At 39.5% G+C, this 24,957-nt stretch overlaps 1 protein-coding gene across 3 annotated transcripts in view; it reads left to right on the top strand.

Annotated features, from left to right (window-relative positions):
• The window catches only part of LOC126094911 (phosphatidylinositol phosphatase PTPRQ-like), a 425,768-nt gene that overhangs the window by 52,347 nt on the left and 348,464 nt on the right, over positions 1-24,957 (top strand). For all 3 annotated transcript variants that reach the window (XR_007521896.1, XM_049909550.1, XM_049909549.1), the window contains exon 2: positions 3,253-3,561. Coding sequence is in view for 2 of the 3 variants with exons in the window: in XM_049909550.1 (XP_049765507.1) it covers positions 3,253-3,561 (309 nt within the window). In the remaining variant the exon portion in view is untranslated. The remainder of the gene's footprint in view (positions 1-3,252; positions 3,562-24,957) is intronic.

Genomic DNA, 24,957 nt, shown 5'->3' with positions numbered 1-24,957 from the left:
TAAATAATATGAACAACAGTGGAGACAGGTTGTAGCCTTGTCTTACCCCTGAAACTACTCTGAACCATGAACTCAATTTACCGTCAACTCTAACTGCTGCCAGACTATCTGTGTAAAGACCTTTAATTGCTTGCAAAAGTTTGCCTCCTATTCGATAATCTCGTAGAACAGACAATAACTTCCTTCTAGGAACCTGGTCATATGCCTTTTCTAGATCTATAAAGCATAGATATAATTCCCTGTTCCACTCGTAACACTTCTCCATTATTTGTCGTTAGCTAAAGATCTGGTCCTGACAACCTCTAAGAGGCCTAAACCCACACTGATTTTCATGCAATTTGTCCTCAACTAATACTCGCACTTTCCTTTCAACAATACCTGAGAAGATTTTACCCAGAACGCTGATTAAAGAGATACCTCTGTAGTTGTTACAATCTTTTCTGTTTCCATGTTTAAAGATTGGTGTGATTACTGCTTTCTTCCAGTCTGATGGAACCTGTCCTGACTCCCACGCCATTTCAATTATCCTGTGTAGCCATTTAAGACCTGACATTCCACTGTATGAGTAAAACTTTACATTTCTATATATTAGTAATTACAATTCCATTAACTAACACCAATAAAAGACTTGAGTATTCTTAATTCTGACAGAAAAATTATCATGTCATACTTCTATTAGAGATACAATTTGTTTTTAGTTTGAATAAATGAAAACACCTCTCTCTTGATGACTAGAAATATTGGAACTTTAATTGTTAATTACTCCATTATTACAATAGCAAAATTATTCCTACCATGTGCCTGAAGTTTGTATTCTGTACAAATTGTGATGGTACATCAGCTTTTCATCCAACATGTTTCCTTCCTTCTGCATATTGGTGAGGCCCAATGGAAACAATGACATAACAATAGCTTAAAGTAGAGCAAATTACTAATTTGCTGCAAAAGAAAATCTTCAGTGTATCCGAATCCAGATAACCAGAAAAGACAAAATCAAAGCAGCAGTTTAAATTGGTGTAAATTACTGATATTACAGAAATGCCCTCTTTGGGAGAGTGGGGATGAGACTGGAAAATGGATACAGGGTCCCAAAAGGGTTGTGGTTTTTTGTTTTACAGCGGGAAAGTCTGGATTGCTTTTTCAGATTATGGAAAGCTGTGAGTTACATAGGGATGGTGTTGCACTCACTGACAAGGGGTTTAGGAAAAGAAGACAAGGCCATATTAGAAGTGCGGAATTCCTGAGAGATGGAAGGGGAGAAGGGGCATAATTGGAGGGATGTTGTAACTGTTTTAAACAATCTTCTTTGAGGGGTTTTGGTTGGATGTTATTAGTGAAGTGCATGGCAAAGAAATGTTTCCACTGCAAAAGAATGAGTAAAGGAAGGAAGGTCCTTTACTAGTCCATCAAGGCTGAACTTAGGTTTTGAGCTGAAAGTGAGGGCTTTAAGAAGTACTGAGATTTCTGCAGGGGTCAGAGTTTTGGTGGAAAGTTTGAGAATAGCATTATGGGAAGGACGTTCAATAGCAGCATGTTTCATGGAGGGTGGAGAAAGTTTCTGGGGATGTGAAACATGGGTAAAGTCAGCAAGGCGTGGTTGGGGAGCTCTTAGGGGTTGATTTTGGGCAGGCGATGGATCAGAGTGATCATAAGACAGCAGTAGCTGGACAGCTTCCTCAGATAGTACTGACAATGTTGTTTCAATTGTTGAATTACAAAAGTTTCTATTTCAGTTATAGCATTCAGAAACTTGTAATCTCAGAGTAAAAGGATTTTGTGAGAGGAGTAGAGACTGTCATGTATGGTTTTATGTTGGAATATATTATTATAAAGGATCATATTGGTGAAGGTGAGAGACTGATGGAACTGGAAAAGGTGAAGGTTGTTGCAGCAGGATAGGTGACAGCCTGAAATGCCAATTTCAGTGGTAAACCCATTAGGTGGGAGCCCATGTGTCATACAGGATTTCAGAAAGAGGATGTGTGATTGGAGTTTTGGTACAGCAAAGGGGAGTTTTTGGAATTGGTGGAGTAGAAGAAACAGAGATTCATGGTTCGATGATAAAGAGACAAAAGGAATGATAGAAAAATGTTAAATAAGGTTAAGAATAAGTATGTGAAAACTTGTGATTGAAGTGTTATAACAGAAATAAATGGTATGCACTATTAGAAAGCTATGTAGGAAGTTATAAGAAAGGTCAGAAAATGTTTATAGAAGCAGGATGTTGTAGGTGTACTTGTAAACAGACATGTTTCATTGCAAATTGATATGTGTAACAGTAAGTAGTGTTCAGACTGTTTTGGATGACACAGGTACTTAAATTGACAGGATCAAAGCAAACTAACCAAATGCTGGACTTTGTTGCCAAATGTTTGTTTAGAAGTTTAATTCACTGATATGAGAGTGGAAAATGCAGTCAATCTACAAAGCAGATTCCTTACAAAAACTTGTTTGACCAATCTTAAAATACTGCTCAAGCGTGTAGGACTCATACCAGATAGGACTAACAGGGAATTTTGAATTTATATAAAGTAGGGCAAAACAAATGCTCTCATGTTTGTTTGAGTTGTGACAGTGAGTCACTAAACCACTGAAAATCTGAAGTGATACATTCTTGAAGACAGTCTACTGTAAAGGTGCACTTACATAGTTTATAGAACCCAGACATTTTTCCCATGTTCTGTAGGTAAATGGACTGGGAAGGCATCCTCACATGTGGTATAATAGGAAATACCTGTTCCCACACACTTTACAGTTGTTTGTGCAGTATTGATGTATACATGCATAGGGGCATTTTTATAACCATTCTTGCCAAAATTTAATTTAGGGAGTCCACTTCATTTGTACTAATTATTTTAAAATCGCATCTTCAGGTTATGGAATTATTGTATCTGGTAACATATAACATGCAATCAGACCAGTCAGTGCAAGAACTCCAACACAGCATGTTGGTGGAAACTGTCTGCCACCATGCAGCCACATGGTAGGAATGCCAATTTGCTTTCAACCTTAACAGCCTTCCTCTGCATTCACATTTCTCCTCGTTTTGAGCCTATAAGCCTTCAGATGTAATATTTAATATGCATTTCTCAACAGTGCCCCTCTCATTACATATATAATTTTGTTGCTTGTATTGTTGCCATATTTGTAATTAGTCATTGAACATAGTTCTCTGACCACGTTGTCATGATTAATCATAGTCAATAGAATGTAAATGCTATCTTTTCATTCCAAGACTGTATTTTGTTTCAGACTCTGTGCAGAATCTTACTGTGTCAGATGTGACATCATCATCTTTTATTGTTTCTTGGGAGCCACCAGTCAATGGGACTGAATCTTTTATTGAGAGATATGTAGTTTACATAAATTGTTCAAATGAAACCTCAGCAGATTCTTGTGAGATGGACTGTTCACTAATTATAGACAGCGTAGATGCAGATCAGACTGTTTATATCTTCCAAAATGCTACACCTTTCACCACATATGAGGTGACAGTCCAACCAGAATCTAATTTAGGAAGTTGGTTGCCAGCTACTACAGGGCTACGTACTGATGAAGACTGTAAGTATATATAACAAATATGGAACATTTTCCTTTTTGTCACAATAAGGTTTGGAGAATTTTTAAACATAATTTTTGAATTTTTTATAAAACAAATATAATAGTGTGGATCATGTGCAAGAAAGAACAGTTAATCAGCACATTCCCTTAAAATGTAAGGCTCATATATAAAAAGGATGAACATGAATTATCAACACAGGAAAATGGCAGAGCAAGTAGAATATCAGGAGAAATGCTGCATCTTTGAGATGCCTACACATGAAAATCATAACTAACTTCTGTGGTCTATCAATTAGTGAGTACTGTACTCAGCCACTCTCTCTATTTCCTATATTAATTAGGCATTTATGCTGTACAGTTTAGGCATTAACTAGCAAGCTGCATTGTCATTGTACAGGTATCACTAAGGATTTACAGCTGCACATCTTGTTTGACACAGTGGTAAGAAAATATATACACAAATTTTCCTCAAGCACCCATCTGTCTATTATTGATAACTGTATAAAATCTCTACTGTATTTTATGGGGTTAGTAGAGTTCATAAATACACAGAAAAATGTTGGTGGTAGTAATTTTAGGTATTAATGTAATGACCACAACCAGGAAGTGATTTAGTTGTATGATACAATGGCATTATTGTGATCTGTTGCTATGATATGAAATGAATCAGTTTAACAGTTATTCTACATTTTCTCACTGAAAATATGCCAACATGTTGACCATTTACAGCACTGTTGTAAGTTTTTATTTTTATTCCATACATATATGCATTGATTTGTACTTACTTGCATTCAGGCTCTCTCTCTCTAATGCACACACACACACACACACACACACACACACACACACACACACACACACACACATGAACTGGAACGATGTTTATAGTGCTCATGACACGAATGAAAAATATAACAGACTCATGAACAATGTCAGTAGCATGTTTGAAAACTGTTTTCCTCTAAAAGTTACTCAAATTAAACATAATAAAACCATGGATTACACAAGGAATGTAAGACAAAAAGGAAAATGTATCTGTCAACCAAGAACAGCTCCAATGCTGATGATTTACCTAAATACAAGGAATGCTGTAAAATATTAAAAAAAGTAATTCAGACATCTAAACAAATGCACTACAAGAAGAAGATAGCAATGTCAGGGAACAAAATAAAAACAATATGGGATATAGTGAAAGAAGAGACTGGTAGAATCAGAAAGGAACAGGAGCAAATAGCATTAATGGTGGGTGACGCATTGGTAACCAACGGGCATAGTGTCGCAACTCTATTTAACAAGTACTTTATATCTGTTACTGATAGAATGGGATTGTCAGCATCAGTAAATAATGCTTTTCAATTTCTGAAACTAGCCTTTACAAATAGCTTCATGTACATGAATATGTCACTCACTTCACCAAAAGAAATAACTTCCATAATAAAATCTTTAAAAACAAAGCATTCTAGTGGTTACAATGAAATATCAGCAAAGTTAATTAAGGCATGTTCTTCTGAGTTTAGTACAATTCTAAGTTACTTGTGTAACCAGTCAATTATAACTGGGACATTTCCTAACTGGCTAAAATATGCAGATGTGAAGCCTCTATTCAAGAAAGGGGATAAAGAGATACCATCAAACTACAGACTGATTTCACTTTTGCCAGCATTCTCAAAAATTTTAGAAAAAGTAATGTACAGGCAGCTTCTCAACCATCTGACCACAAATAATATATTATCAAGAACACAGTTTGGATTTCTGAAGGTTTCTGATATTGAGAATGCTATTTACACCTACAGTGAAAATGTGCTTAATTCATTAAATAAAAAATTACAAGCAACAGGTATTTTCTGTGATTTGTCAAAGGCATTTGATTGTGTGAACCACAACATCCTTTTAAATAAATTAGAATTCTATGGTGTCACGGGCAGTGCTGCAAAATGGTTCAAGTCATACCTCGCTAACAGGAAACAAAGGGTGTCAGTGCAAGGGACTAGTGAATTAAGTCCTCAGTCATCATCAGAATGGGAACAAATTACGTGTGGTGTCCCACAAGGATACATCTTAGGGCCATTGCTTTTTCTTGTGTACATGATCTCTCATCAGTTACACTGCCAGAAGCAGATTTCATTTTGTTTGCAGATGACACAAGTTGTTGTTGTTGTTGTTGTGGTCTTCAGTCCTGAGACTGGTTTGATGCAGCTCTCCATGCTACTCTATCCTGTGCAAGCTTCTTCATCTCCCAGTATCTACTGCAACCTACATCCTTCTGAATCTGCTTAGTGTATTCATCTCTTGGTCTCCCTCTACGATTTTTACCCTCCACACTGCCCTCCAATGCTAAATTTGTGATCCCTTGATGCCTCAAAACATGTCCTACCAACCGATCCCTTCTTCTAGTCAAGTTGTGCCACAAACTTCTCTTCTCCCCAATCCTATTCAATACCTCCTCATTAGTTACGTGATCTACCCACCTTATCTTCAGCATTCTTCTGTAGCACCACATTTCGAAAGCTTCTATTCTCTTCTTGTCCAAACTAGTTATCGTCCATGTTTCACTTCCATACATGGCTACACTCCATACAAATACTTTCAGAAACGACTTCCTGACACTTAAATCTATACTCGATGTTAACAAATTCCTCTTCTTGAGAAACGCTTTCCTTGCCATTGCCAGTCTACATTTTATATCCTCTCTACTTCGACCATCATCGGTTATTTTACTCCCTAAATAGCAAAACTCCTTTACTACTTTAAGTGTCTCATTTCCTAATCTAATTCCCTCAGCATCACCCAACTTAATCTGACTACATTCCATTATCCTCGTTTTGCTTTTGTTGATGTTCATCTTATATCCTCCTTTCAAGACACTGTCCATTCCGTTCAACTGCTCTTCCAAGTCCTTTGCTGTCTCTGACAGAATTACAATGTCATCGGCGAACCTCAAAGTTTTTACTTCTTCTCCATGAATTTTAATACCTACTCCAAATTTTTCCTTTGTTTCCTTTACTGCTTGCTCAATATACAGATTGAATAACATCAGGGAGAGGCTACAACCCTGTCTTACTCCTTTCCCAACCACTGCTTCCCTTTCATGCCCCTCGACTCTTATAACTGCCATCTGGTTTCTGTACAAACTGTAAATAGCCTTTCGCTCCCTGTATTTTACCCCTGCCACCTTCAGAATTTGAAAGAGAGTATTCCAGTTAACATTGTGAAAAGCTTTCTCTAAGTCTACAAATGCTAGAAACGTAGGTTTGCCTTTTCTTAATCTTTCTTCTAAGATAAGTCGTAAGGTCAGTATTGCCTCACGTGTTCCAACATTTCTACGGAATCCAAACTGATCTTCCCCGAGGTCGGCTTCTACCAGTTTTTCCATTCATCTGTAAAGAATTCGCGTTAGTATTTTGCAGCTGTGACTTATTAAACTGATAGTTCGGTAATTTTCTCATCTGTCAACACCTGCTTTCTTTGGGATTGGAATTATTATATTCTTCTTGAAGTCTGAGGGTATTTCGCCTGTCTCATACATCGTGCTCACCAGATGGTAGAGTTTTGTCATGACTGGCTCTCCCGAGGCCATCAGTAGCTAAAATGGAATGTTGTCTACTCCCGGGGCCTTGTTTCGACTCAGGTCTTTCAGTGCTCTGTCAAACTCTTCACGCAGTAACTTATCTCCCATTTCATCTTCATCTACATCCTCTTCCATTTCCATAATATTGTCCTCAAGTACATCGCCCTTGTATAAACCCTCTATATACTCCTTCCACCTTTCTGCCTTCCCTTCTTTGCTTAGAACTGGGTTTCCATCTGAGCTCTTGATATTCATACAAGTGGTTCTCTTCTCTCCAAAGGTCTCTTTAATTTTTATGTAGGCAGTATCTATCTTACCCCTAGTGAGACAAGCCTCTACATCCTTACATTTGTCCTCTAGCCATCCCTGCTTAGCCATTTTGCACTTCCTGTCGATTTCATTTTTGAGACGTTTGTATTCCTTTTTGCCTGCTTCATTTACTGCATTTTTATATTTTCTCCTTTCATCAATTAAATTCAATATTTCTTCTGTTACCCAAGGATTTCTATTAGCCCTCGTCTTTTTACCTACTTGATCCTCTGCTGCCTTCACTACTTCATCCCTCAGAGCTACCCATTCTTCTTCTACTGTATTTCTTTCCCCCATTCCTGTCAATTTTTCCCTTATGCTCTCCCTGAAACTCTCTACAACCTCTGGTTCTTTCAGTTTATCCAGGTCCCATCTCCTTAAATTCCCACCTTGTTGCAGTTTCTTCAGTTTCAATCTGCAGTTCATAACCAATAGATTGTGGTCAGAATCCACATCTGCCCCAGGAAATGTCTTACAATTTAAAACCTGGTTCCTAAATCTCTGTCTTACCATTATATAATCTATCTGATACCTTTTAGTATCTCCAGGATTCTTCCAGGTACACAACCTTCTTTTATGATTCTTGAACCAAGTGTTGGCTATGATTAAGTTAGGCTCTGTGCAAAATTCTACAAGGCGGCTTCCTCTTTCATTCCTTCCCCCCAATCCATATTCACCTACTATGTTTCCTTCTCTCCCTTTTCCTACTGACGAATTCCAGTCACCCATGACTATTAAATTTTCGTCTCCCTTCAGTACCTGAATAATTTCTTTTATCTCGTCATACATTTCATCTATTTCTTCATCATCTGCAGAGGTAGTTGGCATATAAACTTGTACTACTGTAGCAGGCATGGGCTTTGTATCTACCTTGGCCACAATAATGTGTTCACTATGCTGTTTGTAGTAGCTAACTCGCACTCCTATTTTTTTATTCATTATTAAACCTACTCCTGCATTACCCCTATTTGATTTTGTATTTATAACCCTGTAATCACCTGACCAAAAGTCTTGTTCCTCCTGCCACCAAACTTCACTAATTCCCACAATATCTAACTTTAACCTATCCATTTCCCTTTTTAAATTTTCTAACCTACCTGCCCGATTAAGGGATCTGACATTCCACACTCCGATCCGTAGAACGCCAGTTTTCTTTCTCCTGATAACAACGTCCTCCTGAGTAGTTCCCGCCCGGAGATCCGAATGGGGGACTATTTTACCTCCGGAATATTTTACCCAAGAGGATGCCATCATCATTTAATCATACAGTAGAGCTGCATGTCCTCGGGAAAAATTACGGCCGTAGTTTCCCCTTGCTTTCAGCCGTTCGCAGTACCAGCACAGCAAGGCCGTTTTGGTTAATGTTACGAGGCCAGATCAGTCAATCATCCAGACTGTTGCCCCTGCAACTACTGAAAAGGCTGCTGCCCCTCTTCAGGAACCACATGTTTGTCTGGCCTCTCAACAGATACCCCTCCGTTGTGGTTGCACCTACGGTACGGCCATCTGTATCGCTGAGGCACGCAAGCCTCCCCACCAACGGCAAGGTCCATGATTCATGGGGGGATGACACAAGTATTGCAATAAATAGTATGTTGAGTGTAGTTCTAGAAAGCTCTGCTAATGATAGTTTCATGGATATTAATAAATGGTTTAAAGCCAACTCACTGACATTAAACTTTGAAAAGACTCACTATATGCAATTCAGAACCTGTAAGAGGTTTCCACCCAGCATATGCATAAAGTATGAAGAAGAGCAGGTAAAAGAAGTTGACAGTCTTAAATTCCTAGGATTACAACTTAATAATAAATTCAGTTGGGAGGAGCACACCACAGAACTGCAGAAATTCCTTAACAAATCTGTATTTGTAATTCGAGTGTTAGCAGACATAGGTGACATAAAAATGAGAAAGCTTGCCTACTTTGCCTACTTTCATTCCATAATGTCATACGGTTTATATAATAGTTTGGGGTAACTCTTCAAGTCAAACAAAAGTTTTCAGAGTCCAAAAGCATGTAATACGTGTTATTTGTGGAGTAAATTCACGGACGTCCTCTAGAAACCTCTTCAAAGAACTGGGTATACTAACTACTGTCTCTCAGTATATTTACTCCTTAATGAAATTTGTCCTAAATAATATATCTCTTTTTCCAACAAACAGCTCAGTTCATACATACAACACCAGGAACAAAAATGATCTGCACAAGGACTTAAAAGCACTTACTTTAGTTCAAAAAGGGGTCTGCTACTCAGGAACACTCATCTTCAATAATTTGCCAGCAAACATAAGAAATTTAGTTACAAATAAAGATCAGTTTAAAAGGAGCCTGAAGGACTTACTAGTGGGCAACTCCTACTCCATTGGCGAATTTTTTAATAGAAACAAATGATGTATTGTATATACTCATACTATTAGTATTGTCATTTCAGCTTAAAAAATGATGTATTGTATATACTCATACATTAGTATTGTTATTTCAGCTTTAAAAAAAATAAATAAAATAAAAAAAAATTGACATGTTCCACATCCACGAGGATCTCCTCAGCACGGATCTATGGAACGAAAAACTAATCTAATCTACACACACACACACACACACACACACACACACACACACACACACACACACACACACACCACAATTAGACTATATTATTACATATTTCGAAATTCTTCTGTGGAGTCATGGGAGTTGCCAAGCAGACATGATTCCAGATTGTGTTTGAAATTAATTTATTATCTTTTTATCATTGAGCAGGTGCTCAGATTTGCAATGGCTGACTTCCACAGTCCTTCCTGTGTTACGATAAGACTGAGTAAAGGATAGTGTAACTCATTTCTCCTTCTAGTATTATGTTCATGAATGTTGCTCTTGTTTTCAAATTCTGAAAGATTGTAGCATATGATTTCCAGTTCAGGGACAGGCCATTTTCAGAGGCTCAGTTATTAATTTTCAAGAAAATTTTATTTACAAGTGTTGAAGGATAGTGTAACTCATTTCTCCTTCTAGTATTATGTTCATGAATGTTGCTCTTGTTTTCAAATTCTGAAAGATTGTAGCATATGATTTCCAGTTCAGGGACAGGCCATTTTCAGAGGCTCAGTTATTAATTTTCAAGAAAATTTTATTTACAAGTGTTGAAGTTTCTCCATTAGGCTTGACTATAATACTTGCATCATCATCAAAGAGAACTATTTCTGCATCTTTGATATATGATGACATATCATTTATATGCAACAAGAATATAAACAGACCCATTATTGATCCCTTTGCTACATCTAGCTTATAGTAATGATACCACATTCTGAAGATCCTGTTTCATTGTGTACACTTTCTGTGATTCTTGATGTGACATACTGCAAACTTTTAGTTAGATATTATGAAAACCAGTATCTAGCAAGATCTCTACCACAATATATGAGCTTCTTTAGGACAGTACAATGAACGGTGCAATCAAATACTTTTGTCAAGTCATAGAAGATACAAGGGTGCCCATATCATCCAGGGCAAGTGTGGTAGGAGTGGGGGTGGGATGGGAGGTGAGGGATGAGGCCACTCTCTAGCTCTCAGTAAAAGAAAAAAATGACATAGCCAGTTGTCTTTCTTTCAAGAGACTAATTTAAAAGCTGGTATTATTCAGGTTTATAATAGTGCAGGAACTGGAACTTTTTAATGGGTACTAAAAGTCACCATTCATCTTTGAAAATATTGAAAACACTCCATACCCCCAGGTCTTTTCCCACCCTCCCCCCAAAAACTACTGTGTGGGTGCTCTTGAGAAGATACACATGGGTCAAACACTCCATACCCCCAGGTCTTGTCCCACCCTCCCCCCAAAACTACTGTGTGGATTCTCTTGAGAAGATACATATGGGTCAATAAAATCTTATGTAATCTGATTCGTGAACTGAGAAAATAGTATGTTTCATGGAATGACCCTTTTTCAATTCCAAACTCAAACTAAGAATGTTATTATGAGAGAGATGTGATATGGTTCATGCATATGTAATCTTCTCTAGTATGTTTGAGTGGTAGGTAAGAAGTGAGATTTGTCAGTAATTATTAACATCTATCTTGCTACCTTTCTTGTAAATATGTCTGACAGTAGCACATTTCAACAATAGTAGGAAAAGCCTAGATTGATACTCATTGTAAACATGCCCTGTTGAGTTGCAGGAAGACACAACAAAATGCAGGTTCACATTATAGCTTTTGGCCAAAGCCTTCTTCAGCAAAGAAAACACACATACGTTCACACAAGCAAGCACATGTCATGCATCATGACTGCCATCACCAACAGCTCCAACCAGAAACATTTCAGTTTGTCTGGAAATACCCCCTGTAATAGTGATGTATTCTATTGGAACTAGAACAGTGAAATAAGTAATTCTGAGTATGCAAAATGCGGGAATATAGGCAAGCTATATTTTAACATCTATTAAACTACATAGAACAGTTAATTACAGCCCATAGTTAAGGTAATGCATTAGAGTATACAAAGCACTGTCATAGAGGTCCATTACACTCCTTCCAATACACCTTGCCCCATACACACTCGCAAAATTAACCCCCCCCCCCCCCCCCCCTTTGAACAGATATTTCAAATGTCACTTTCACAAGTCAAACCATATTGTCTCACTGTCTTCCAAAATTTCTCCTTTTTCAAGGGTTTGGTTAGTATGTCTCTTCTGTGCGTAAATACTTCAGTATTCCCTTTCTCTTTTTGATCCCCTATAAAATAGTGCTTTATATTGATGTATTTGGTTCTGGCACTGGTAAATTGTTTCCAGCTACGTTTATGGCTCTCTTGTTGTCACAGATTATCTTGGTGCTTTCCATACTAATATTATGCCCTATACTACAATAGAGTCATGATCCACAGTGCTTCTTGAATTGTGTGTGACAGAGCTATATACTCAGCTTCTACAGTGCTCAAGGCTACTGATTTCTGTCTTCTACATGACCAAGGTATAAGTCCTCCCATTAATCTAAAACAACATCCAGTAATGGAATGTCTGCTCTCCTACTCACTTCCCCTAGCTGCTTGACTACAGTTCTCAAGCTTTATATTTATCTTTTTACAATGTCTTAATTTATAGTCTGTTGTTTCCTTTAGATATCTAAATATCCATTTAACAGCTCTCCAGTGTTTCTGTCTTGGGCTTTTTCAGAATCTGCTTACAACACTTGTTCAGAAAGCAATATCAGGCTTTCATGTTTCTGACAAATATAAAAGGCTCCCTACTGCCTCTAAATGTGGTTAATTTTCATTGTGCTACACTTGTTCTTCATTGGTCATTAAGTGGGTTCCTGATTCCATAGGTGTAGAAATGGGTTTACAGTCATTCAGGCCAAACAGTTTCAAAATTTTCTTTGTGTGTGACAATTGGTTATGTGTAACTCTTCTGTCTTCTTATTTTTAAAAATCTTCACACCTGAATAATATTTTAACCTCTCCCAAGTCATGCATGTTAATCTTGGTTTTTAACTGCCTTTCAAAATTGTTCATCTGTTCTTCATCTTTAGTTAGAATGAAGAAATCATCCATCCATGCAGCCAGTATTGTGACCTCTTCTTTCTTCTTCTACAACAGAGACCATGCTCTGCCTTAGATTGTTTCATACCCATCTTTAGCAAGGTTTTCATGAAAACACCCATTCCAGCAATGGCCACTCTGTTTCAGTCCATAAATACTTTTCTTTAATCATCAAATCTTCTCTTTTTCTATATGAGTTTTTCTAGCTTCTTCTGGCGGGATCATGTATATTTCTTCATCTAATTTCTCATTTAAGGAAGCTGTTATCACAATCATTTGGTGAATTAGTACTTCTTGTTTTATTGCCAAGGCTAAAAGGTATCTAAGTGATTCATATTTTACCACTGGTGCAAATATTTCTCCGTAGTCTATCCCTTCTTTTTGTGGACATCCCTCGACTACAAGTCATGCTTTATATTTTGGTGCTGCACTCTCATGATTTTTTACACTAAACACCCACAGTGATGGTTATGGTTTTTTACTTCCTGACACTTCAACCCACTTGAAAGTTTCATTTTGATAAAATGACTCTAATTCTCTTTCCACAGCTTCTTGCCATCACTGAAAGTTAGGACCACTCTTCAATTGTTGTAGGTTCATTATTAAAAGATTGGGCTGATACATACATTTCATAATCAGGGTATTCTTTAGATTTAGATACATGAGAAGAACATCTCAAAATATTTTCTTTCTCTTCTTGATCCTCTAGAACTTCATCTTCATAGTATGTATGTATGTATTCACTGCCATCTTCTTCTTCCTCTTCTTCATTTTCTGTTTCTTATCTGGAATTGGTATTTCTTGAACTTGATTATGTTAAAGTAGTGGCTGTACTCTCTTGACTGTACTTTTTCATTTTGTTTTTATCATTCCCAAGGAATACAACATCTCTACTAGTCAGTATCTCTTTATTCGTAGGATTCACGAGTCAGTACCCTGTGAGGCTTCACAATAGCCTACAAAAATATATTTCTTAGACTTTGGGTCCCATTTTCCCATCAATTGTTTCAGGATCTGTACCACAGCTTTGCATTCAAAAACTTTTAACTTACTTAGATTTGGCTTCTTCCCTATCCACACTTTGTACGGGGTTCTATGTTTTACCACTTTGGTAAGCAATCAAATACACAACTGTTGACACCATCTCTGCCCAAAAGCATTATGGTAACCCAGCATCAATCAACATATCAACATACTTCTTGCTTTTTCAAATGTAGTCCTATTTGCTCTCTTTGCTACTTCATTCTGGGCTGGACTGTATCTGGTGATGGTTTGATGGCTAATTCATAACTCCTTCAAATGTTTCTTGAATTTTTGATTGGTATATTCTGTCCCATTATCAGATCTCACAGTTTTTAATCTTCTTTTCCATTTCTCTTTCTATCATATTATGAAAGTTCTAAAAAAATATCACTCATTTGATCTTGAGAAATTAGAAAATAAACATGGTTAAATCTAGAACAGTAGTCTATAAAGGTAACAAAACAATGGCTTCCTCCTATAGATTCACACTCCATCTATCCACAAACATCTGTATGCATTAACTGCAAGATGTCTGTACTTCTGCTATGGTTGACTTAAAGGGTAGTTTAGTCTGTTCCCCTTGTATACATATTTTGCATATTTCTTTACATTTATTGCAATCTTCGATTCAATGACATGCATTTTCTGTTTAGGTGCCCAGTCGTCTATGCCGTAAGAAACCTACATTTTGCAGAGTACACATAATGGTTTGCAACTTCATCTATGCCTTTAGCAGTATCTAAGTTGAAAATTCCACTTTCATTTGTTGCCTTAGCTGTAACTTCCCCATATTGGCTAACTATTTTGCTACATTTACATCAAAGGTTACTCTGTTTCCCTTCTTGGCTATTTCACTTACAGGTAATAACATAACTGCAACATCTTTTACATAGCAAACATAATGTGCTATAATATTTTCTTGTTCTACATTAAGATAAATTTTACCAGCAAGCTCACACTGTGCCTGGAACCATCCACATCTGTGGATATACCAATATGCATTTTTTTAGCAACATCATAAAGAGCTGTTTTGTCTCTCATAATATGCACTGATGCTCCTGAATCTAATATCCATTCTGGTTCTCTATTACTAATTTCTCCAAAAGGGTAATAAATTGAGAGTGCCTTAACCTGATCAGCAATTCTCCTCTCTGGACTATTTGCGTCCTACCTTTCTTCCTTTATACTTGGCCTTTGCAGCATGGGGATGTGATGTTACCCATCTGCTGACAGTTGTAGCTCTTGGCTGGTTTCTTCTTTTTGTCTTAGAATAAACTTGTTTTCTTCTCTGAATTGTCACAATGACTACTTTTCACATCCTGTAGGATCTTCACTTTTATGCTGTCTTGCATAATTGGTATGCCTGAGGTTTCTAACACCATAATTGTGGATGGCTGTTATTCGGGCATTTCTGCTAACAATAATATACTGACCCATTCTTTGTCAATCTCCAACCTAATGATCCTTAATTAATTCGATGTAGATATTATCTTGTTGACATATTCATCCATATTTTTGCAGTTATCAGTTGAGTGTTATAAGTTCACAGAGTAATCCAACTTTTCTTGTAAGACCACCATCTTCCAGTGTACACTGTAACTTGTCCCAAACTTCTTTTGCCATCACAGCTTTCCTCTATGTGTACATATTTTAATGAATCAATCAATAATATCAGCTTTGATCTTTTCTTCTGGTCCTTATTTGTGTAATTTTGCTCATTGGGCTTCAGTGTACCATTTACTATGTCTCATAAGTTATCCAAGTGTAAATATTCTTCCACAACAAATTTCCAAGTAGCATTGTTCTCACAACCCACATGTCTCCCTGTTCATGGTATTTGTGCCACATTCATTTTCACAATTATTTTTACTGGTAGTAATGGCAATATTAAACTACACCACAATCAGCTCATCATGATAGTTTCACTACGCACTTCCAGGACTATTGCAGTGATATTTCCTTCTATATGTCAGAATACTTACTGTGAATGCATTTGCTTGTGCCTGTGCCCATAACCTGTTGGAACTAGCACAGAAAATTAGTAATTCTGAGTATAAACAGTGCTGGAATAAGGCAAGATCCATTTTAACATCCATTACATAGAACAATGCATTCCAGTCCATAGTTAATGGTACATCACAGAGTATACAAAACACAGTTGTAGAGTAGAGGTCCATTACACTCCCATGCAGTAAACTTTGTCGCATACATATTCACATACAAAATTATTGTTCATATATCCCCAGCATATTTCATCTCTCTCTCTCTCTCTCTCTCTCTCTCTCTCTCTCTCTCACACACACACACACACACACACACACACACACATACACACACCCTCAGGCACAGACATACCTAAAATCCTAGATGGTCAACACTTGTAACATATAAGATGAACCAGCTACTTTGCAACTAATTAACCTCTCAAGCCAAGGGCCTCAATATGTACTTGCATAATGTAAGTGTCCTCACTGTTGGTATCCTGACCACTTATTCACTAGCTGCAATCTAATAGGTTAAACTGTTTGCTCTGCCATTTATTGACAGTGGCAATACTACTCCATCAGCTAACTGTAGACATATCTGTGCTGAGCTGTGTTTGAGATCTTTGTCTGAAAATGTGCAAGTTGGACAAAATCAAAAGTTTTTTCTTACCGTCTGAGTGACGCTCTTGAACATGAAATGATGCAGCCAAATACTTTGCATAGCATTACATCAGAGCAAATTACCATGATTCTCAGTGAACTGATGAATGAATTACACAGTGGAGTGACCTTGGTATTGATGATGACAGTGATACTGACTCTCTGGAACAAATGCCCAAAAAAGACTGAAGGAGAAACTATGAACATTAAGAATGAGATTGAATCATAATGTGTGTATGAGTATGGGTTGTAATACAGGAATGTTGACATAAGGAAGTTTGGCTCTGGCTGTGGATCATGCACCAATAGCTAAGATGGTTAAAGTGACCACTCATGTAAAGCAGGTAATCTGTGTTTGAGTCCTGGCCCATAATGAATTTTCATTATCATCATCCCCTTAACAACTGATGGTTGTCTGTATTCACAACAGTTAATACATTTCATGTAAGTTAATTATACTATCTACCTGAAACTCAATCAGTGTCACCCATCCATTACCAACATTAGCAGAATATGCAAGGGCAATGCTTGTGAGGCTTCAGACACAGCCTACAGGTCAGGGGAAAAATATGAGGCCTCTGAAAATTGTCCCATGGCTCACTGGCTGTCAAAAGCTCTTGCCATGTGGCTTACCTTGCGGCATACCCCACACAGTGCATCTACCTGCAGGGGGCAGTCCCATTGAATACGCACAAAATAAAGATTGGGGCAGTACCGAGTTACAGATGTGGAACAACAAAAACCTGAAACATACCACACCCATGGATTATGATGCTTTGATTGACTTGAACCCACTGAACCCAGTGTGAGCAAACACAGGGAGCACTGTCATGTCACTGTATTCAAATTATTAACACTGTCAACAAATGGCAGTTTCACACAAAGCAAGGCTACCTGGCTCACTCCAAAGGGCACTGGTGTCTCTTTACCATGCACTTCTAACTTTGTCACCTGCCAATAGGCAGACAATATATCTTTTGTGGCTGCTGTAAGATCATGTGATTCTGCAATCTTGGCAGTTTGAGCTAATGAAGGGTCAGACAATGCCAGTACCCTAGCCAGGACCTTGGGTTGATCCTTAACTGGATGATCACATCCCTTCTGAGAGAGTCCACATATAAGGCAGTACATTGAGAACATCCGAACTAATGCTTGCATGAGACACCTTGCAGGTAAGTGACCCATGGCACATACGACTTCTCAGGACACTTGTGATGCTGGTTAAACTGCAACCATGCTGCCACTACATGTGTTTGATGACTAAAATACTGCATGAGTAACTGACATAGAACCTCAAAGTTAAGTTTCTAATGCTTGGTAGAGGGCTTCAAATTCTGTAAGATCTTGTACAATGCTACAGAGATGGATACTAAGCTTACAAGCTGGATTGACGATACACTGTATGCGGTAGTGCAGCAAGAACTGGGGAAGGTAATTCTTCTATCTTTCCATAGTCTAGTCAAAGCCAGTGAACAGCATCAGAGATGGCAGGGAGAAGGCTTTTCTGAAGGGTCATGGCTTGCAACCTGCCTGATATGCATATGGAGCAATCCCACATTCTGTTTCAGCAGTTTTTTTGCATCTGCTCCTGCTGTAGCTTTTGTTGTTGCTTCTGGAGGCACAACTGCTCCTGCCGACATTGCAAAAATGCTGGTCCAATGTGACCACAAATGAATGATATGATAAAGAAAAGTGTCATACATCCTATTTTGCCATTTTTGTACCTGCACAGGTGTGACAATAACACAAAACCACCACTGTTAGCATAAATATTAGTATACTAGCTTTGGCGGCTTGACTACAAGCCCAGTGAGCTGAACCTGGGAAGAGGCAAAAAAACTCAACACGAGAGCCAATTTATGGGAGAGTGGAGAGTATGAACAATGGTTAGAGATGAGCATGGAATAAACTCAATGCAAATAGCATGAATGACTGAATAAACTAAGCACATGGTAAACAGAGCATGGCTTGAGGCAAAGTCCAGGTTTGAGGCAACTGATGTCTGCATAAGAACTGCAGGGCCGATCCTACTGCTGCAGATAGGTAAACACCTGGGTCAGTGGCTCTGCCCTTGCAACATTTATGCACAGCCTCTGTGACAGCATTCTGGACTACTCCTCTGTGGCACTTGTGCCAACTGTTCTGTCTCCAACTTGATATGTGCTGGTAGGGGTACTAAATGTTATGATCAAGCACCCCAGTTCCAAAACTGCCAAGTGTCTCATTGAGGCCTTCACAGACCCCACTTTGTCCAGAAACAGATCTCCCATGCCTTATTTCACCAACAACCTATTACGACCCACACACAATGTCATGCCACAAAGCAGCACCCCACTCATGACTCAGTACCATGTAGAACTGGAGCAACTGTATCACATTGTCCACCAGGGTTTTGAATATCTTTCATCATGCCCTTAAATGAGAAATATTCTCCCCACTATTCTACCCACCCCTCTTAAAGTGATGTTCTGCCAACATATGCTATATCATTGTCTGCCCCTATGTCACTCTGGCCCCCAAGGCCTTTCCCTGCAATAGGAATAGACAGAAGTCCTGTCCCATTCATGCTCCCACAACAAACTACTCCAGTCCTGTCACAGACTTCTGAGACTCCATGAAAGACAGGCCACCTGGGAATGCAACCATATAATCTATCAACTTAGTAGCAACCACTGTGCCAGATCCCCCAAGGGCACAGTAATTAACAAGCTGTCTGTCCACTTGGATAGAACTGTGGCAAACAGACAACTGGACTATCCAGTTGTTGAGGATACCACCCAACGTAATATGCTTGGCTTCAGTGACTCTGTTCTGAATTGCACAGGTGGGAACACTCCCAGCACCATATCCTTTGTTCCCAAAAAAGCCCTGGCTTCAACTTTCACTATTCCCCATCATCCTCCACCTGTGTATCCCCTTCGCTGTTCACACTGCATCCCTACACATGCCTTCTACCCTGCCAGCATACTTGCATAGTACTTTTTCCTTCTGTACTTCTTTCCTCTTCACTTGTATCCCCTCTTCCCCCCTCCCCCTCCTCCCACCCTCACCACCACCACCACCACCACCACCACCACCAACTCCAGCCTCCTGCCATGTAAAATTTGTGATGCACTAAATACAGATGTGCATGGACAATTTAGATTTGGGATGCAACATGCCATTGGCTGTACGTACATGCATGGATACTAATTGAAACGCTAGTGACATCAACTGTTTTTGTATGGAACTCGCTTCAGTGCTAGTCCTTAGTCTAGTTCAATTGGGCATTATCAATTGTGAAACTGGTTCTACACTCCATGTGGCTATGTATTAAGTGCAAATTTCCTGTATTTAACCAAGGGTTGTTCTAACCAAGCACTTGTAGTGCAGGTATGTTACAATTCAGTCAACAACTATTGAGATTTTAAGAACAGCATTTTTAAGTTTTCTAATTGTTATTTTTTATAAATGTTCTGAATTTTAGCTTTAATAGGCCTGGTTTGAAAATGAATTTGGTAGTTCAAAACTGATCACCAGCATAATTAAATACAACTGTTATGGAATTACAATAAGGAATTTGTGTTATTCAACTTTCTGGTTCTGCCCTGACTACTTCTTGAAAATACATTTCTAACATATATCAGAGGGTCAATATTGCCTTGTGTATTCCTATATGTCTCCTGAAAACAAACTGATCTTTCTTGAAGTCAGCTTCTACAGTCTTCTATAAATAAGTCATGTCAGTGTCATAAAATACGAGTGTAAAAACTGTAATATTATGGAAAGGATAGATTGCTACTCAGCACATAGAGGAGGTGTTGAGTTACAGAAAGACACAATGAAAACACAGGTAGACATTTAAGCCTTTAGACAAAAAAGTCTTCAGAAATAGAAAACACATACACATTCACACAAGCACAATTCACACACACACACACACACACACACACACACACACACACACACACACACACACATTTTCTCTGGCTGCTGTAGCCCAACTGCAGACTGCAACAGTGTCTGACATGAGAAGCAATTCATTATGGATGGTGGGGGTACAGAGGAGGGATCGGTGCGTCGGGAGAGAGATAGCAGGGTTGGGATGGAAGAATATATGACACTGCCTGTGAAAGCATTTAGGGATATCGTTGGGACAGGATAGGATTTCTGGGTGCAGGTTAACAGGCTGTGTCTGGGGTGGGTCAGTGAATGGAAAGGGAAGGCATGGGGGAGAGGAAGAGGGAAAGGAGAGATGTAGAGAAGGGGAATGGTGTTGGAGTTGGAGCAGGGAAGGGGACAAGTAGATGGAGGACTGGGACTAGCAATGGTTGAGTCCATAGCCCTCACCAACCTAGACCTACAAAACCATATAAAACAGGCCCAAACCTCCTTGCAAAAATGCCTCTTCATATATAAAACTCTTCTCCTCTGTATTCTCAAATTCCTGCATCCCATCTTCTAGACTGAAACTCTCGTCCTGCAAGAACTAGAGCAGCATGCACAAACTCACTTCAAAAAGCTCTCCAATCTGTGCACCTCCCACTCTTCCACTGCACTGCCAATTACCACCACCTCTATAAGAGCCCTTATCAAGTGTCCCCACTTCCCCTCATAATTGACAAACCCTGTCTTGCAGACCTAATACATTTATCACACCCAGAAACTCCTTCACCATCATACATAATCCAGAACCTATGCAGACTTGAAACACACTCATCAATCTGTCCTACAAAACCCTCAGTCTCACAGAAGAACCCACTCTTACCAAAGGTCTTATTTTTAGCCCTCCCTCCAAAATTCACTCTTGCTGGATCTTCTTTACTTCCCTCAGTCACTACAGTGGAAACAATTTTTCATCAGTAACTTCACTGATCAGACTCAGTCACTCACACAGGGTTCAATACTAAACCTGCCCAAGTCAGTTTAGTCCTTCATCAACTGTGATCCACCCCCATGCCCTGAAATCATCACTGTTAATTTTCCAGAATTTCTTAAACTTGAACCTTGTCTCACCATTGACCCCGAAATCCCTCAATATGGAAACCAACCTTACATCTGCAGAAAGAACCACAAGTCACCATCTAAAACCTCATCCCAACTATATAGTCTTACCTGCTGTCAAAGGCTATGATCTGCAGGGATTACCTGGCAGAAGGACTCAGCAAGCTTTAAGATATGTCCATATAGATACCCTTCCACAGTGATCCCATTCCACTAATCCAGCAGGATCATTAGTCTCTCCCACAAACCCTTAGGCCCTTACCAGCACATCTCCCCCCCCCCCCCCCCTAGTCCCCCCAGTCCCTTACTCTCCTCACTCCTACCACTCCCCACATTCTTACCTTCTGCACGGTTCCTTAAGTCAATAAACCCAACCACCAAGGAAACCCCACCGTGGCCAGTTACTGCACCTGTACAGAGAGAATCTCTGCTCTCATGGACCAACACCATCAGCCTATTATCTGTATCCTATCCTCCTATATAAGATACACCAACCATTTGCTTCACGGTCTCTCCATGGATACTGTTCTCTTAACACCCTACCCATCACTGTTGATGCCACCTCCCTCTACAGTAAAATCCCCAATGATGAGGATCTTGCTGATGTTGAACACTACCTTTCTAATGACCATCTAACTCCAGACTACAACCTCCTTCCTGGCTGCCATGACCAACTCTGTTGTCATCCACTTTTACTTTTCCTTTGAAGGCACCACCTCCAAACAAATGCATAGTACAGCAATAGGTGCCTGCATCATACCATCCTATGCCAACCTATTCACTGCCTTTCTAGAGGAATCCTTCTTAACCACCCAGAATCCCAAACCCCTCACCTGGTTCAGTTTCATTGATGACATCTTCGAGATCTGGACCAACAGTAAAGATACCCTATCCACATTCCTCCAGAACCTCAGCATTCCTTCCCCCCCCCCCCCCTCCCTCCCCATTCACTTTACCTGATTCTCTTCAACCCAAGAACTCACCTTCCTGGAAGTTGACTTCCACCTCAAGGATGACTCCTCAAGGAATACCTCCATCCACATCATATCTACCAACCACCAACAATACCTCCAGTTCGACAGCTGCCACCCATTCCATGCAAACAAGTGCCTTCTGTACTGCCTCTGCACCTGTGGTCATCATATCTGTAGTGACAAGCAGTCCATCTCCACATACAAAACTGGCCTCACTAATGCTTTCACAGACCAAAATTACCCTCCCAACCTGATTCAGAAACAGATCTCTCTTACCTAGTCTCTCCAGTCACTTATCACCTGCCACATAGCCAACTGCCTGGCCACAAGGGACCTTTCTTTCATGACTCAGGACGACCCAGGGCTGGAGCAGCTGTATCACATTCTCTGCCAGGGTTTCAACTACTTCTTGTCATTCCCTGAAATGAGGAATATCCTACCCACTGTCCTCTCCACTCCTTCCAGAGTGTCATTCCACTCCCACAAAACATACTAAATATCCTTGCATATCCCTTCTCCACCCCTGCTCCCTGCCTGATGGCCCATATCCGGGCTGTCCAGATAAATCCTCCCACACCCACTTACTCCACTCCTGTCACAGACATCTCCTACCCCATGAAAGTCAGGGCTGCCTGTGAAAGCAGCAAAGTTACCTAAAAACTAAGCTCCAGTCATTGTGCTGTGTTCTACATCATCATGAGAACTAACAAACTGTCTGTCGATATGAATGACCCAAGCCAAACTGTGGCAAAGAGACAGCTGAACCACCCAGTTGCTGAACATGCTGCCCAGCATCATGTGTTTCACTTCAGTGACTGATTCACCGACTGTGCTTTTTGGATCCTTCCTACCAACAGCAGGGTTTCTGGATTGTGCTGGTGGGAACTCTCCCTACAACATATCCTTCATTCACATAATCCCTCTGGCCTCAACCTTCGCTACTCCCTGTCCTCCACCTACCTGTGCCCTTCCCTTCTGCTCCCACTCCAGCAATACAAAAGCCTTCTTTTCTGCTAATGCACCTACCATCTTTTCCCCTTCTCTCTTCTCTCCTCTCTCTTTTTCTTTTCTGCTCTATCCTCTCCCCTCCCCACCCCAGCCTCACGACTTTGTGCCTAGCAGTCTTGACCACCATTCCCCTACAAGCTCATATACGAAGCATAACATCTTCCCCCACACCTTCCCTGCTGTCTCTCCCCCTCTATGTCACCAGGCTACCCCTGATTACAGCTCACCATAAGATGTAGCTGCAGACTGCAGTTTGACCACATTAGTGGGCAACCATGACCAAGCTTGGCCATGTGTGTGGCTTGTGCACATATCCATGTGTATATGCATTTTCTATTTCCAAAGGCAGTCTTCATTGTTTAAAGCTTAAATGTTTAGCAGTCTTTTCATTGTCCATATCCATGACACTCAGTGACTCCTCTATGTTGTAACTAGCAATCTGTCCTTTTCACAATATTATTGTTATTCTGTCCTGGACTTTCCAATGTTTTATTTCACCTAACGGCTTTCCTTCCATCTCACACTGCAGTGCTCTTTCCCTTGTTACTATTCTCTAATCCATTCTTCTCTCCTGTGTTCTACTGTTGCATTCCAAATCAAACATCCTCTGACTACTGAGCCATTCTGTATAAACTGTCTAGTGCCCAAACAACACATGTTTACATGATGATGAAAATCAATGATTGAGCATCTCATGTCCCACATTATTCCTAGACCTTCAAATTGACCACACTTCCTCCATCACCCTGATGTAGTTTCACATGTTACTTTCAGCACCTTCCTGTGTCACATAGGAAGGAGCAGCCCTCCCATTCTCTGTCTTACCTTTATCCAGCACACACATACTGACCCTCACATAATCCATTTACATCTGCAGCCCCTTCTCTTCACACATATCCACCCATGGATCACCATCCCACTGTTTTTGTCTTTTTATTTATTTTTCTTATTGATCTCACTATGTTTTATTGTGAATTTAGTTTGTTTTTGTTTTTCTTTATGAGCAGTTTTACCTTTATTTCCCATAAGTCATTTATTTTGTCCTATTTGTGATTTTTTCCTACCATTTTTATGTGTTTTTCATCCTGCATTATGGAACCTTGTTTCTTCCATCTGCACCAGTACAGAAAAGTTTCCCTATCTCTTTCCAGGACCCAGTTTCATGTACTGTTCCTGCATTGTTGCCTAACACATGGAATCCCTTCATATGACTTAACTATCCTGAGAAAGTCTATTAACAAAGTTTTAAGAATTGGCTTTAAATGATTACTCTAGAAGTATATATTGCCCACATAGGGTTTGTGAAGATAAGATTAGAATAATACTGGAGAGAATAATACATGGGCC

Source organism: Schistocerca cancellata, chromosome 8, assembly GCF_023864275.1.
Source record: "Schistocerca cancellata isolate TAMUIC-IGC-003103 chromosome 8, iqSchCanc2.1, whole genome shotgun sequence".
NCBI lineage: Eukaryota > Metazoa > Arthropoda > Insecta > Orthoptera > Acrididae > Schistocerca > Schistocerca cancellata.
This window is presented reverse-complemented; position numbering and strand designations above follow the sequence as displayed.